This window comes from Pan troglodytes, chromosome 18 (assembly GCF_028858775.2).
Source record: "Pan troglodytes isolate AG18354 chromosome 18, NHGRI_mPanTro3-v2.0_pri, whole genome shotgun sequence".
Taxonomy (NCBI): Eukaryota; Metazoa; Chordata; class Mammalia; order Primates; family Hominidae; genus Pan; species Pan troglodytes.
Window position 1 is genome coordinate 27154328 of NC_072416.2, and position 17316 is coordinate 27171643.

At 38.6% G+C, this 17316-nt stretch overlaps 1 protein-coding gene across 5 annotated transcripts in view; it reads left to right on the forward strand.

Annotated features, from left to right (window-relative positions):
- The first annotated feature begins 230 nt into the window (after positions 1–230).
- RBBP6 (RB binding protein 6, ubiquitin ligase) overlaps positions 231–17316 on the forward strand; it is a 35360-nt gene continuing 18274 nt past the window's right edge. The window contains exons 1-5 of one of the 5 annotated variants that reach the window (XM_063797720.1): positions 231–650; positions 3332–3512; positions 8869–8968; positions 11656–11692; positions 16235–16279. In XM_063797720.1, the coding sequence (XP_063653790.1) occupies positions 3347–3512; positions 8869–8968; positions 11656–11692; positions 16235–16279 (348 nt within the window). In that variant the 5' untranslated portion in view covers positions 231–650; positions 3332–3346. Of the gene's footprint in view, positions 651–2248; positions 2480–2661; positions 3513–8868; positions 8969–11655; positions 11693–16234; positions 16280–17316 lie in introns of those variants that run through there. The other 4 variants (XM_016929640.4, XM_063797719.1, XM_016929643.3 and 1 more) reach the window with 4 other exon arrangements.

The following is a 17316-nucleotide window of genomic DNA, read 5'->3' on the forward strand; positions in this document are numbered from 1 at the left end:
GGCTTATTGCAGGTGGTGAATGCATTTTGACCTGTTTGATGTGATATGAAGTGAGGCCTCTGTAAGTGAGAATATCAAGGTTGAACAAAGTTTTTGGCAGATGAGAACGGTTGGACCAATAGACAACATTCTTTCCAAGGACATCCCCCCCGCAGATTAGGTTATGATCCACTCTGTCATATCCTGAGGGTGTGGCCCACTTTGAGATCCCATGATGCACCACGCTGATTAAATTAGGCATTCAGTATATAAAGGGGTCGTAAGTGAGAATATCAAGGTTGAACAAAGTTTTTGGCAGATGAGAACGGTTGGACCAATAGACAACATTCTTTCCAAGGACATCCCCCCCGCAGATTAGGTTATGATCCACTCTGTCATATCCTGAGGGTGTGGCCCACTTTGAGATCCCATGATGCACCACGCTGATTAAATTAGGCATTCAGTATATAAAGGGGTCGGCCACAGACGGGCCAAAGGAACAGATTCTCCGCTTCGGAGTGAATTCCATGACGGCTTGCAATTTTCTCATCGAGTTTTTCTTTCACTAGAGATAGCCCTCGCCCTTTCATTCACACAGAGGCTTTTAAGAAAAAAGCAACCAACCTGAAGAGGACCTGGCAGCAATAAGTTATTGGTGAAATAACAAAGAGGTAAAAGTGGAAGAAACTTGTTATATATGAAAAGTACTGATGTGTGTGGTTGAGTTAAATTGTAATGGTATCTCTAGAGCTGCCCTTGACTACGGCCAAAATTTTATTGCCACGACATCTCTATGGATCACGTAAAAATGTATCCAGTTATTCAGCACGTATTTATTGAGCACCTACTATGTTCTAAGAGCTGAGGATACAGCAAAAACAAATATAAAGATAAGATTCCTATTGTCAGCCGAAGGTAGGGGTTGGGGGAGATAGATAATTAAAAAGTAAATGTGTAACTGTCAACTATCTGCAAGTGCTAGGAAGAAAAGACTAAAGGGATAGAGAAAGATCGCCATCTTATTTTAAAAAGATGGCCTTAGGAAGGCTTTTCTGGCAGGATGGTGATTAATTTTAAATCACGTTCAGTAAGAATTTGGAGTGTACTTGCAGGAAGTCCCTGGGAAACTCTGCTACTTCTTGGCTATAGGATCTTATTCTCAGTTGCCTAAATTCACTGAGCCTAGCCTGTAAAATTCAGAGAGGATGAGGAACATGGATTGTAAACGATAATGACTATCGTTTATGAATGTAATTTTATTATATTATGATTTTTTCTGAATGTAATAACGTCCCCATGCCCAAAGGAAAAAAAAAAATTCCAATCTACTGAGGGGGTTCTTGTCACTGTTCCTGGCATTTGCGCTTAGGAATGGAATCGGGACCCTGCCACTGAGCAGGCATCCCCTTCTGCAAATTCAGAAAGTACATGATTGCTAGCTTCAGTTCCATCATCTATAAATCGGAAATAATGTCATGTTGACCACGTAGGGTTTTTGTTGTTAAATTGACATTTATTGAGCTACAGCTATTAATATTTCGGTGCATTGAGCCACGTCAATGCACCGGCATGGTCTTAGACTATGGATTTATGTGCATTTATTTAATCCAAGTAAACCAAGTACTATTTTTAATGGCATTTTACAGCCAAGGAGACCCAGGCACAGAGGGGTTAAATCTAGAGCCCCCCCACAGCCAGGGATCCAACCCAGACAACGTGGCTGCTGAGCCTGGCAATGTTGTTATGCGATCAGCCCTGTGCCTAGCACATAGTAAGAGCTCAATAAATCTGTATGGTGCTGGTGGCTGTTATCAGTTCTTGGCAGCGGCTGCTCCACGATTTCCACTTGTCAAGAGTATAGGGTAGCCAGTTTATTGGAAGCAGCAGCTAGGGAGCGCTTGCATAGCAACCATAGTTTTCTGCGTAGCAACCATAATGCTCACTTAAATTGGGAGGCTTAGAGGAGCTGACGGGGCCTGTGGGGAAGGGGGAGTTAGCCGGCCACCCCTAGGCAAGCCACTTTGCAGTGGAAACTGCACGCAGCCCCTGCAAGGCGAGTTCTCCCCACCGAGCCTCCCTGTGAGCCGGTCCTCCTGACGCGCAACCCCCCTCCCTTTTTAAGCAGATGGTTCTTCCCGTTGTCCCTGCTCTTTCAGTTTCCGCGCTTTGGAGTCACAAAGCGCGGGGTCACGTGGGCGGGCCGTGCGCTTTGTGACGTCAGCCGCCCCGCCTCTCGGCCCGCCTATCCGCGCACGCCAGCCCCGCCTCGCGCGCGCCGCCCGTGCAATCCCTGCTTAAGAGACCCCGCAGTGGGGCGCTCGTCCGAAGCCAGGCCGCGTCCGCCATAGTGCCTGGCTTGGAGGTGTCGCCGCCGCTCGGTGAGGGCCCCCGAGCGGCAGTGGGGCAACACAAAAAGGGAGCCGGAGAAGCCCTAGCCGCTGCCCAGCAGCTTGCGGGCGTGTTTTCGCGGTTCCGGGCCTCAAGGCGACGGAAACGAAAGGCGAGCGAAGCGCGGAGGATCCGGAGAGAGGAAGCGTCAGGGAGCCTCGGCGGTGTCCCCGGGGTCCGCCGAAGCCACCCGGCCGCCGGCTGGGGCCCGGGGTGGTGAGGAAGTGCTCCGAGGCCTCGCCGAGGCCTAGCGCCGGCTTTGTGTCCGAGGCGGCGGCGGCGGCGGGGGGAGGCGGAGCCGGGGGCGGCCTGCGGGAAGGCCTCTCCTCCGCCGACCGCGCGTTTTCGGCCTAGGCCGCGGGGCCGCTCGTGGCCTCCGGGGAGCAGGCGCCAGGGGTTTGTGTGCGGTGGGGGCCTGGGCCTGGGCCTGGGGAAGCTGACGCCGGTCGTCCGGAAGCCAGGAGGAGGCGTGAGGCCGCTCGTGGACTCCGGGCCTAGGCCCTCTCCCCTCAATCTTCTCCCGGGGCCTGGGTCACCCCAATCCACGGAGAGACCGACCCGCCGGGAGGTGCGGCCGCGCTATGGACCCCTGACCCCGTGGGGTCGCTCGGACTCTTAACGTGTGGACTGACCGCTACTGACTGCACCGCCAGCCCCCCCGTCTCTGCCGGCCCCTTAGCATGAGCGAGGGGGACCCAGCCGGGTGACATTGTGCCCGTTGGCGGATTCTCGATTTCCCCTCTTCCCCGTCCTCGTCCTCCTCCTCCCCCATGAAGTGATTCTGAGTATCGGGGGGTCTCTGGATTATTGTTCTGACGAACCCCTGCTTGTGGTTGGGGGGTATTTAATCTGAGGCCTTAGGGTCCTTCGGTGTCTTTGAGTGTTTTGTGTGTACATATTTTGCTCTTAAAGTTTATAAATATACGTATATTGAGAGTGTCCACGTCTCCTCGCTGAACCTTAGGAATCCCTTGGCACCATGTCCTGTGTGCATTATAAATTTTCCTCTAAACTCAACTATGATACCGTCACCTTTGATGGGCTCCACATCTCCCTCTGCGACTTAAAGAAGCAGATTATGGGGAGAGAGAAGCTGAAAGCTGCCGACTGCGACCTGCAGATCACCAATGCGCAGACGAAAGAAGGTAAGGGCCGCTTGGTCTTAAGATATTTGGTGGCTGGAGAGAGATACTAGCTAGAAGGTGCCTGGCAGGAAGCTAACCGCCATTATGTCTCTAGTGGGGACTGTTCGTTCTAGTACTTTGGATACAACTTTCATTGATAGCCAAGGTTTGCAGCAGTTGGCCTTGGAGTTTCACTGGTTTATTTTATTTCTGCATACTTGGGTCATCTGTAACAGGCTAACCCAAAACGTGGAAGCCTGATTATTCTTTTCGCTGTTTTTTAAAATGAGGGAGGGAGGAGAGGGGGATAGCTATCTAGACTCTTTGAGTGCTTGTCTTAGGGCGTTTTCTAACTTATTTTCCATCAGGAGGGCAGGAGAGCCTGTGCAAAGCTTGTTTGTTCAATCAGCAAAAAAACAAAAAACAAAAAAACAATTTTCTAACCTAACAACGTTGTGGAGTTTGATGGCAAATTTTATGTCCTGCCTTCCTCCCTCCTCGCATTTATTTATTTGGAGTTGCTTGCCTGTGTTGTGGAGAAGGGATCTGAACTTTAATATTTTTGAGGATTTAATCAGTATTGGAATTGTTTTTGGATCTTGAAATGTTCTGATGTCACCGCTCTTGTCTTGTGTGTCAATTCCAGAATTAGTAATACGGCAATTAAGTAGTTAAACTGTTAGTTCATCACATTACTCTTAAGATTTATCAATTCGGTGAAGATCAAAAGTACTGATTTTTTTTAAAGTAGTAGTTGCTAGATTTTACGTGACTGTTGATACTAAGGTACTGAAAAATAGGCTGCTACCATAGAGTACAAATAAGCCACTGATAAGAATCGTTAGATTCTTTCTCCTTTTCAAAAGTATTTTGATAATATTGGGAACTTAACAGTAGATAAGTGTGACAAGCAGTCTTTCCTGACTCTGAACTTGTTTTGGTTTCTTTTTCTCAGATCAGTAATGCTGATGTGTATTTTTTAGCAGTTCGGCGTTCTAAAAGTTACTGATGGAATGAGAAGAAGTGAAGTTACAATTAGGTTAGGGTATTTTTTTGGTCACTAAATTTTTATCACACTTAAGGTGTGACATGGATTCTTTTAGTTGAAATGGGAGGTCCCCCACCTCCAGCCTGTAGTTTAGGTAGAGTAAATCTTGTCATGTAGAAGACCAGTTTTCCATTTACAATGCAGACCTAAGTATAATTGTATTAGGTTAAGGAACAGCAGTGCTGGCATATCATGACTCACAAATATTAAGGAAGAATTTATTTGCTCAAATGATATTATGTGAAAATACTGTCTGCTTCCCCACCTTTTAAAAACAAGTGTCATACCCTTTGATAATTGGAGCTATGTGTAATCCTCTGCCTAAGGAGAGGAAAAACTGGTGGTGGTCATGAACAGTTGAGAAATAGCTTTATTTAAGTGCCTCACAAGCATCCCTTAACTACAACAGTCACATTTCACAGAACAGATGGGTTTATAAGAAGTTTGGGCCATCTTGACATATTGAGTATTTATGAATGAGAGGAGAGACAATATGAATGGAATTAAAGGATATTAAGGCAATTTTAATCGTCATATATTCAGGTTTCATATTTTACTGGAGTATTACACAATCGAATCATTAGGGCTAGGCGTTATCCATCTTTTCGACCCAACAATTGAATGCAGCTTTTTTTTTTTTTTTTTTCTGAAACAGAGTCTCACTCTGTCACCCAGGCTGGAGTGCAGTGGCACCATCTTAGCTGACTGCAACCTCCACCTCCCTGGTTTGAGCGATTCTCATGCTTCAGCCTCCCAAGTAGCTGGGACTACAGGCATGCGCCACTACACCCAGCTAATTTTTGTATTTTTAGTAGAGATGGGGTTTTGTCTTGCTGGCCAGGCTGGTCTCAAACTCTTGGCCTCAAGTGATCCACCCACCTGGGTCTCCCAAAGGGCTGGGATTACAGGCATGTGAATGCAACTTTAGACTGGGTAAGTTATAGTTAAAAGAATCCTGTCCGGAAATTTAAGAGTTTTGTGACTTTGTGTAACCAATTTTTTTTTCCTAGCCCAGGAAATAAATGATACGTAATTCAAACCCAGAAAGCCAGGAATGTGTTTTTGCCCAGCACATTTTCTTTTTTATATTTATGTGAACTGCCCTTTATTGGAGAAAGCTTTGATGTTCGGTTTGTTAAGAAAAGGGAGCTTTGAGGGAGAAAATGTGTATTTTATGCAGTCCTCAAATTAAGAGAGAAAGAGATATTGGTGGTAGCTACTTAACTAGTTTTATGGGAAATAGTATCCAATGTCACAAGGCAGTTGAGTAGAATGCCATTTGGTTTTAGCACCGATATTCAACATATTTACTAAAGAAAACTATGGTAATCTTTTTATCACAGTTAAAGTCCAGTTTCTTAATTTCATTCTTATAATTTTAAAATCCGTAATCTACCATGTTTCTGTAAAACATTTCCTTACAGTTTTGGAATTATGTGCATGTTTAGGTCCCTTAAATCTTTTTTTTTTTTTTTTTTTTTTTTGGAGACACATCCTCACAGGCTAGAGTATAATGGCACAATTTTGGCTCATTGCAGCTTCAACCTACCAGGCCCAGGTGATCCTCCCACCTCAGCCTCCCAAGTAGCTGGACTACAGCCACACACCACCATGCCCGGCTAATTTATTGTAATTTTTTTTTTTTTTTTGGTAGAGATGGGGGTTTTGCCATGTTGCCCAGGCTGGTCTCCTGAGCCCAAGTGTTCTCCTGCCTTGGCCTCCCAAGGCCATCCCAAAGTGCTGGGATTATAGGCTTGAGCCACTGTGCCTGGCGTAGGACCCTTAAATCTTGATAAGACTGAAACGCTTGGGTCAGAATTCCATGGATTTTAGACAAGAATCCTGCTTGTTTCTAGACTGTATTTCAAAATGAATATCAAGTAATCTTTGTTATATATGAGAAACTTTTCTGCACACCGACCCCTAAAAAACAAAACATCCTTCATTCTGAAATTAAAGTGTGAGAGGTTTGGAAGCTGAATATGAAGTGTTTATAAATGACCCTTGTTATCTTTCTTACTCTCCATTTCTCGGATTCATTCTGTTTTTCATTTCATCCATGCCTTTCATGTCTGGGGTCAAAAAAACTGGCAAGCAGAAAGGGTCTTTTGAAGCCAACAGACTACTTGTTAAGGAGGTATTTTAAATGAAATACCCCCAAAGTGTCTTTATTACCCCTAGAAAGATACTTTGAGGGGTAAGAAATCATTGTAATTCAGGTATTTAAAAAGTCAGTTAGAACATCTGTTTTGAAGGGCATTGAGGCACCTTTTAGTTTGACACAGTACGGTGCTAATCAAATTAATAAGCTGTCTTGGAAAGCTCTTGTGAGTGCATTGAGTTGTTACATATTCAGAAACTTCCTGTCAGGTGTTTGACACAAAGTTTTATTTCTAGAATTAACTTTTAAAAAAATCTAGTCACCCCATGCTCTGTTTTTCTGACTCAAAGCTTCCTTGGAATTTGGGGCTATCATGAACTGTCCAAGATAAAGATTATAGTCCTACATTGGCATGCCTAAATCTAGGAAATTGCCTACCTCTAATTGAATGCCTGTGAGATAGCGCCTTCTACTTGAAGTATATAGAAAATAACCCTTGCCTGAACAATTTCATTTATAACAATACTATTAGCATTATGACTAAAAATAATTAATATACATTAAAAGCCAAATATGCCTACATATGTGGTAAGCGTAATAATCGGAAGAACAGAGATAGTCACTTTGTGCAGAGTAACTTTAAGTGAAGCAAGTAAACTTAATGACAATAAAAAGGCCTGGTTGTGTGATTAAAGGAGATGGATACATTTTTGCATCTCTGGGTAATTTTTCTTTTTGGTAATTTTACAGATTCTTTCTGTAGCAAATCTTTTTACCATAGTTAAGGTCCATTTTCTTAATTTCATTCTTATACAAGTATTGCAAATAGCCCAAGGAGTGTAAAAATAGGATCCATTCATCTCCCTCTTGGTTTTCCCAGAAGGTGACATCACTGTTTATCCGATGACTGAAGCCAGGAACCCAGGGATTCCTCTGGCCTGATTCCTCTTTCTTCTTCATTTCCTTCATCTCCCCCATATTCGGTCCATCAGCAAGCTTTGTCAATCCTACCTGCAAACATTCTGTCTTTATTTCTCACATCATAACACAGGTCGTCATTATCTCTACCTGGATTTTTTAGCAGCCTGGTTATTAGTCCCCTGGTTTCTACTCTTGTTCTCCTACAGTTTGTGCTCCACATTGGTGCCACAGTAGTCTTTTTTTGAGACAGAGTCTTGCTCTGTCACCAGGCTGGAGTGCAGTGGCGCGATCTCGGCTCACTGCAGCCTCCCAGGTTCATGCCATTCTCCTGCCTCAGCCTCCCGAGTAGCTGGGACTACAGGCGCCCACCACCACACCTTCCTAATTTTTTTGTATTTTTAGTAGAGATGGGGTTTCACCGTGTTAGCCAGGATGGTCTTAATCTCCTGACCTCGTGATCCGCCCCTCTCAGCCTCCCAAAATGCTGGGATTACAGGCGTGAACCACCGCGCCTGGCCAGTAGTCTTTTTTTCTTTAACAAAAAGCAAATAATCACTTTGCTTAAAATCCTTCAGTGTCTTCCTGTTGCACTTCAAAACAAAATATAAATCAGTGTATGGTCTATACCTTTCTGTCATTCTTCTCTTTTATTTTCTTAGGCTCTTCAAGCCGTTTCGTGTCATTTTTCCACATGCTTTTTTTATCCTTTGCCTGAAATAGTCCTCAACCAGTTTTTTTCCCGTATCTGGCTGGGTTCTCAGTCTTTAAGTATCCAGTAGAAGTTCCTCCAAGGGGCTTTCTTGGAATCAACATTCTATCTGAAGTTGTATTCCACTATTCATTCCTTATTAGAAAACCATTTTCTCTTTATTCATAACGTCATAATTTAATTTTTAGTCTATCTTCCTCAGTAATAATTTCTGTGAGTGCAGGGATTGTAATACTCAACTAACGTTTAGGGACTAGGAGAGACAGAATATCTTCATTCCGAATAACAGCTTTTTCTCCATTCACATGTTCAGCATTTCGGACTAAACTAAAGAATGACGGTGTTACTGAGATTTGGAGTTCCACAAAAGTAGAAGTGCTAGAGCCAAGAACCTGCTGATGATATTGGTTGTCCTTTGAAAAGAAGCCCTCTTAGGGCTTTGGATGTTTGTTCTGACTATATCAGTAATCTAGTTGCAAGGAACTTGTAGTTATTATATTTAAGTTCATTTCCCATGAAATTTATATTTGAAGTTTTCTAATTCTTGGTTACGCACCCAAATCCCCAAATGGAAATTCGATTCTGTCTTTATTTACAGAATATACTGATGATAATGCTCTGATTCCTAAGAATTCGTCTGTAATTGTTAGAAGAATTCCTATCGGAGGTGTTAAATCTACAAGCAAGACATATGTTATGTAAGTATCAAATCTCATGTATTTCTCAAAATAGACTTTTTTTTAGTTTTTTTAATTTTGTGAGAAAAAACTGTATTTTAGAACTGAACTCATTACTTTAACCTTAATGAATACATCTTCTCAAGACTGTGAGGATAGTAGGTTTCTTTGTTCGTTTGTTTTTGATTTCCTCCCCCAGTTAAATTGACTTAGCCTGTTGTGAGAGGGCCATTATTAGGAAAAATTTTTCTCCATATGGCCAGTATTTACAGATACAAGAAAGTGATATTCACATTATTTCTGTGCCTTTCTTTGACTACTTTTTTTTGTGGGGGTTCCTTCAGTTTTCTTCACCACAAAAATTTGGTGTTGTAGACATCGGTCCTAAATATTTTGACAGCATCAAGAGTATTCAGTAATGCTAACATTTACTCTTTATCAATAAGGGGCTTTGGCTGAGAGGCATAAAGTATATAGGATTTATAATCATGGGCACTGAAATCAGGCTTAGATTTGACTCCATTTACTGCTTCATACCAGTTGTGTGACTTTGGACCTTGGGTAAGTCTCTGTGCCTCAGATTCCTCAAAAATAAAATAGGGACGTGAGTACTTAACTCTAGAGGGTTGTAAGAATTAAATAGTGTCTGGCACATGCTAAATGCACATTATTGGAGTAGGAAGAGAGCAGTCTCACAACTAGTCCGGAGCTGGTATTCACTAACCTGGGGCAGGATTAAAACCTTATATCCTTAACTTTCTCTGCTTTCTTGCAATTTCAGTAGTGATAGCAGAACTATAATATGTGAAAAGGGCAGCAACATAGGTTATTTAAAGAGTAGTGATTTTCACTTAGAATTAGGTAGTATTGTTTGAAATTGGAACAAATTATTTTGAGTCAATGAAAAATTCTAGAATTTGCCAGTGCTAGGGAATGGAAAGTGTTCTTGAAATTAAGGTAAAAATAAAGTCATTTCTTGGAGCTTTACCTCATATGGGCAAGTATTCTAAGATTTTTCTCATTAGTTTGTTGTAAAGTTATATTCCATATCTTAACACTTAGAGGTCCTTTTGTGCAGTATCTTCCATATAGTAGCTACTTTAAAAAGCTGAATACTTTCCTTGTTGTAATTGCCAAGTGAACTTTTAATGGTGTGTGTTCTTAACTTTAAATGATTCTAAGAATTATATATATATATGTGTGTATATATATATTGTTTTGTTTTGTTTTGTTTTTTCCTGAGATGGAGTCTCACTCTGTTGCCCAGCCTGGAGTGCAGTGGCACAATCTTGGCTCACTGTAGCCTCTGGGCTCAAGCGATTCTCCTGCCTTAGCCTCCCAAGTAGCCAGGATTATGGGTGCCCACCACCAAGCCTGGCCAATTTTTGGATTTTTAGTAGAGACTGGGTTTCACCATGTTGGCCCGGCTGGTTTCAAACTCCTGACCTCAGGTGATCCACCCAACTTGGCCTCCCAAAGTACTGAGATTACAGGCCTGAGCCACCGCACCCAGCCTAAGAATTATAAATTTATGGGGAGAATTAATTCCTACAATCCAGTGTGAAATTTTACTTTAATTAACCAAGTGCTTTTTAAAAAATGGCAAACGTATTTTCTGTAGATTTTTTGATAGAAACTCTTAAGAATTATTTGAAGTACATGGCAAAATAAGTTGCCTCTTACACAGAATTATATGTTAATGTACAATATATAGGATTCTGTTTGTAATAAATTTGCCTCATAAAATGCATCTCAGTTTTTTTTTGAGCAAATACTAGAAAATCAAAGCTCAGTTTTTTTTATCTCAAATTCCAAATTATACACACACCTAGAAACTCCTGTTAGATGCTAACATTTCTCCATAGTCAAGATACCTTAAACTTTAAGCATTAAAAGGCTATAATCTAGCAACTCAACTTCTTCCCCTTTCCTATGTGGATTAAAATAATTTCTTTTGGGGTTTATGTCTTTTAAACATCAAATTGTCCAGTTCTACACAGCCATTTAAGTCAGTTCTTTTAACTAAAATACTCTGATTATATTGTGTTTTTCTGGGAGTGAGAATTTTTGTTCAGTTTGTTTTTTTTTTTTCCTTCTTTTTTTAAGAGATGGGGTCACTATGTTACAGCCCAGGTTAGTCTCAAACTCCTGGGCTCAAGTGATCCTCTCACCTTGGCCTCTTGTTCAATCCTTGATTGTTGTTTTGAGACATTTGAAAAATGAAAATAGCTATCAGCCTGGCCCTCCAGATTTGAAAATTAGTTTTGGGAGCACAGCAATTTCTCAGGGATTCAAATTACAAATGTTAACAACAGCGGTCTTCCTGATGTGTGAAAATTTACGCATTCAGAAACTGGGAAATTATATAATTTAAAATTTTCAGTTTATTAAGAATAAACTACGTTTCTAAACATAAAATCCCTATACTACCTTTCAGAAAACATTTGTTTTAAGTGGCAAGGTACACCTATTTTTGAATTCCCTAGTATGGAATTTTTTTCCAAACCACAAATCTATCTTAAAACTGCTCAAAGGTGGTAAAGATTAATCAGAGTAATTTATTCATTCAGAAATTGGCTGTTAAATATTTATACCAAAGGAAAATTAGGTTCCTAAAAATGTATTATTGAAGATAATGTGTTAAAATTTATTAGCACAAAAATTCATAAATAGCTAATGTTAATTTTTGTTTTTATTTTGTGTTTTAGAAGTCGAACTGAACCAGCGATGGCAACTACAAAAGCAGTATGTAAAAACACAATCTCACACTTTTTCTACACATTGCTTTTACCTTTATAATGTAGCAGTGAAGTAAATCATTTTAGAACTTAATATCCAACTGATCATAGTACATATTGTAAATAAAATGTATTTTGATGACAGCTCAGTTGAATATGGATAATATGTGGCATCACTTGCACACTTATTTTGTAGAAATGGGTAATTTGTGCCCGTAACACTGTTTCATATTAAATATGATAGCATTATCCCTGTATGACACTGTGTTGTACAGTTAATGTATGATCCTTTTTAGATCGTTTAGGTTTTACACTAAGGAACATGATGACATGTTCTACATTTGTCTGTCTATAGTTAGTATTTTGTATGTATGTACAGGCTGTTGTGTGCTTTTTGTTTCTTGCAATAAAAAATGTTTGGAGTGTATATTTTGCCATTTTCACGTTGTATCACTTAGTTTTTGTTAGTTTTTTTTTTCCTGCCTGATTTATGGCTTCCAAAAACGCATTAGCAACATGCAAAGCTTATATTAAAGTTTGATGCTTTCTCCAAGTTCAAACACATCATAGAAAAGAGCTTTCCAGAGACCATTGATGCAGCTTTATTATTTAGTCTTGCTTTATTTGGCATTTTGAGCTCCTTCTTTTGTTTACATCTGTACTATAAAGTGAAACCTGAACCTGGGGCCCCCTATGAATATATAAATGTCTTAGTGATTTTGAGTTTATATAAACTGATTATATTGTTTTCAAAGTTTAATGAGATCTTCCACTTCTATCTAGTTAGTGCAGATGTCCAAATTAAAATATTTCCCTCTTATAAGATACTAAAATGCTGCGTTAATTTTAGGCCATTGAAAGCTGTACCTTATCAGAGGTAACTCCCCTTAACCAGGATAACTGGTTTGAAGAAAGTTAAGCTTAATTTTTGTAATCACAGATTAACTTAATTTGTGATACCATTTTAACTTTGAGCTCTTAAGTAAAAAGTAGCAGCATTCCTAAGTTGTGGGGTGAAGCATCTGTTTCATAACACAGGTCTATCATAATTGGGTTCTGTAAATGTAATGGTTCTCTAAACATTTTAATGCCCAGGCTTGATATTGTACACAATGCAAGATGTCTAAAATCTTCATTTAGAATTCAAGGGTATTGCTTGCTATTTCACATTATATACTTTTTAAATACTATTGCTCTTTGTATATGAGGCATTTCACTAACCTTGGATCATTGGATCTTAAACATGATAATATAGAATATCTGAACATTGGACTTGTTCTTTAGAGTATATGGCCTTTAGTTCTTGTGGAACTAAATACAGTGATTCTAAGATCAAAAGTCTTAGTGTTTGGGGTTTTTTTTCCTCTTTTTGGATATGGGGTGTTTTTTTTTGTTTTTTTGTTTTTTTGTTTTTTTTTTTAAGCATAATGCTGTAAAAACTGTCCAAGCTTATGTTTTGCTGGTGATTGGTTTAAAACTGATTTTTATGTATCCAAATGCTAGCATAAATTAGATTGACTATCCTGGTGACTGTAGTAGTTAATGTAACACATTTTGTATAAAGTACAGTTTATATAGTATTTAAATTAATTCAGATGAAGTTTTATTTCTTGAAAACAGTTATTTCCTTTTTGTTTATTAGCATGTGTATAAACACAAATCACATGTTCATAAATAAAGTTAACATTCTTTTAGCCTTGTGTGTTCCGGCATGTCTGTATTACATTTATAAGAAGCAGTTTATTTAAGCTTATTTAGGTTTCTCTTTTCTTTTCTTTTTTTTTTTAATACTTTAAAAGTGGCTTTAATTTTTAGGTAGAATTATCTGAAATAGAGATATTAGATACCTTGTTGTCCCCATCATTTATTTGCTTGGGGTACATTTGCTGGCATTTAAGATGAGAATATATTCATCAAGCATAATTAGTGCCCATCTTAGGAGATTTAGAGTCACGTGGATTGTACACATTCACAAAAGCAAAGTAAATAGAGGCGCTAAGCCAAATTTTTCTTATCCTGATTAGTAAAGTAAATGTATAGTTTTGGTAATGGAAGCGAACTCTAATCAAGAATGGATGGCTGTTTCCATATTCCCCAGTCTTGTTTTTAGTCATCCATCCATGTTGATATCCCAAAGCTGGATGTTCTTCTTGCTAACTAAATATCAGAGTGGCATTTTATAGGATTCTTTAACTTCAAAAAGCTAATATAATTGGCATAAAAGATTTTAGATCCTTGCTCCCCAAAACAAGACCCCTAATTAGGTACAGGGAGGTGGGTTAATTTTAATGTCTACGGTCTGCATCAGTCAGTTTTGTGAGGACTTTAAGTGGCAGACTTTTTTTTACCATTAGTATCTTACCAAGAGTCACTATTTTTATTGATGTTTAGTAATACAAATTCCTAATCATTTTTAAACCATTCTTTGTCAACATTTTTTGCTCATTTCTGAACACCTTGCTATATGTAGGAAACATTTGTTTGCTTTTCTAAATTTGAGGTAAATTTGACTTCTTTGTGGACTATAAGATATTTAGGGGCAATAGTGATTACTTGGTGGTAAAAAGGTGATTTAGGTGCAGTTGCATATCTAAAACCACTTCAAAGTCAATAAATACATAATACTAATAAGTTGGCAGAAAGCTTAAAAGCACACAAAAGCCCAGCATAAAAACAAAAAGGATACTATATCTTAAGTGTTAGGAGTGGGAAGATTTTTTTTTTATTCTTAAGTTTTTTAGTTCCAGTGGTAAGAAAGTTAATATAATTGTTTTCTTTCCAAGGAAATCATCAGTATTTATATTCTATTCTAGATAGTAATGGGCTATTTTTAAAGACTATTTGTTTTATTGGTTAGAAATGTAGTATAGATGATGGTTGACAGCAATTTGTCTAGTCCTTGTTACTTAAAATCAAGTAACTTCTGGTTGGTATAAAATCTTTAAAATAGATTGAGTAGGTCAGAACTTATTTTAGATAAAAAGAGATATGTATTATTTAGAGGTTTTTTTCTACTTACCACTTGAGATTAGTTCTTAAAGGAAAAAAATACTTCAAAGCTGGACAAAAATGATAACCCATTGGCAAATTATGTAGTTATGCATTAAGTTATAGGGTTAGTGCATCATGAACTCTTTTATAGTCAGTTCCTTAATGTGGAGCAAAGAACCTTTTGTCTGAATAAACATCCCAGTAATATCCATCAAATTAACTTTTAAAACCCTAAGATATTTGTGAGATGTGTCTTATATTTAGCCAACATTATTTTTTATTTACATTTATTGAATCCCTACTGTGTGGGCATTGGCTAAGAACTTCATATTGAGACTGGTTACATTTGTCTTTGGGGCTCTTAAGTCATGTTGCTTTTATTTTAAAACTTTTGGTTCTCTGGAAGAGAATACCTGATGAAGACTTTTTTCTTTGATCCAGACATCTTGTTACATTCTCCATTTTAAATGAAGAGTTCTGACCTTACGACATGTTAACTAAGCAACCCACTTACTACATAGGAAGCTGTAGGGAAATCATATCTTCAAGATTGTTTGCTGAAGATTTTTTTAAAAACTGATATTCAAATCATTTCAGAGGATCAAATGAAAAAAATTAGTGTTCAATTTAAAATACATTTTTATTTTTATTTTACTTTGAAAGAGAAATGTTTTATTCCTCTTTGCACAGAACAGTTTATGAAGGTGGCTCTCTCCTGACTCCATACATCTTTTACACAAAGATGCCTCTTCAAATATGCCCAGTTATCTCCCCCTCTTCAGTGTTAGAGAATTGGCAGTTAGTGAGTGGGGCAGAATGCTTAAGACTCATTAAAATACCTTTTTTAAAGCCCTCTTATATCCTTTATGTACACTTGCTCTGTGTGATTAAATTAACTTTCTTCAAATATTAGAGTCCATCATAATAAGTGACAGCTCTGTTGGCCTTCTCCTCAGGGTGCCATTGTTTTCCCTTTTTTTGACTTAACATCTTTGCCCTGAGAAAGCTGTGGTTTCTTTGACAAGAAGCTATTACTCTTTGTATGAGAGAATAAACAAACTTACTCAGACTGAAGAGTATGTTTTCAAAAATTAAAGAAGTAGCAATTATATGGGAGCTGTTATTTATTAAAGCAATTATCTGAGCCCTTAAAGGGCTGTTTGTTTTTACAATGTTGTATAATGGCCTTGCAGGAAAATTAGATTTCTTATTCTCTCTTCCAGTGTACATTGTCTTGAGTATTGTCACATTTAGAGACCATAGGGAGACATGGGACTCCTAGTATTCAGTCGACACTCCGAACAGATTTTCTGTGTGATACATTTTTTCATTTTAATTGAGTCCCCTCTTCCTCCCCTCCAACTGATAGCTTTTTATAACTGTGTGAAATATCTAGAGAAGAATGAAGTAGGCTGAGCTACATTTTCAAGCTTAACATTCTTTAGAAAACTAAGAAAATGCCCAATATTTCAACATTAAGTGTCAATAGGGGCTAAATGATCACTTTAAGATGTTTTCAGTTTGGAACTTGAATGTGTGTTTAATTTTTTGTGAACAGATTGATGACTCTTCCGCGTCTATTTCTCTGGCCCAGCTTACAAAGGTATATATATATTCTTGAAAATATAAGTTTTTTTCTAACATCATATTTTTTTATGTGGAACGGTTTTTTAAGAGGGGTTGGGGGAGGATATATTTTGCAAAAGCATTGTACATATTATTACTATCCTGTAAAGAGTAGTTGCTGTTTTGAGAAGATAGGGGAATACTTTGTCAGCCTCAGCGTATTGGAGTATTGTTCATCTTCAAGACAGAAGAAACACTTGAAGCTACACTTAATTATTTTTTTTTCCCTCATACATTTTGTTTAATTATACATTGGAAACTAACAAGGTTCTGGAGGAATTTCCTGGTTTTGGCTATAAATTATGTGGACCTTTTTTAAGCAGCCAAAACAGAAGATTTCCTTTACACGGACGATTGCATGGTTATTTCTTGAATATTTGACTTGGTCCCATGAAGGTCAATATTTTAAATGTGATGCAGTTGTTTCTTTATGCTATAGACTTGTAGTCTGTCTGCATTAGGAAAAGTTTTGAACAACCTAATTTGTTTGAACACAGACTACATGAATTGTGTAAGTGTGTAAAGCTGTTTGCAGGAATATACCAATGTGTATGTTTGGCAGAGGGGCAAATTGTTACCTCCTGAATCACTGTATATGCCATGTTTTGCGATAAGATTGCTTGCATTTTCTGCTCAACAATGTGTATCTTCTGTTTGGGAAAGCACTAGTGATGGATTACTTTTTAAAGCAATACATTTAGCTTGCAAATTGTGCCTTTAAAAAAAAAATAGGCAGACTTTGAGGGCCAAGAAGGAAGCTGTCCAGTTTTCCAAAAATCCTTTTTCCCTGCTATCAGAAATGTGAAACCAAATTTAGCAACCAAGATTAATGAAAAGATGGGTTTTCCATTAGTGCTGTCCCTATCTTGTTCTTGGCTTTGTTATGTCCTTTCCCCTAGACTGTATCCCGACAAAATGTCCTAGTAACAAATTGCTTTTTAAGCTACTGTTCTGGGAAAACCAAGCATTAAAATTGATTATTCTAAAACATAAAGTGGACTAAAGCCATCCTAT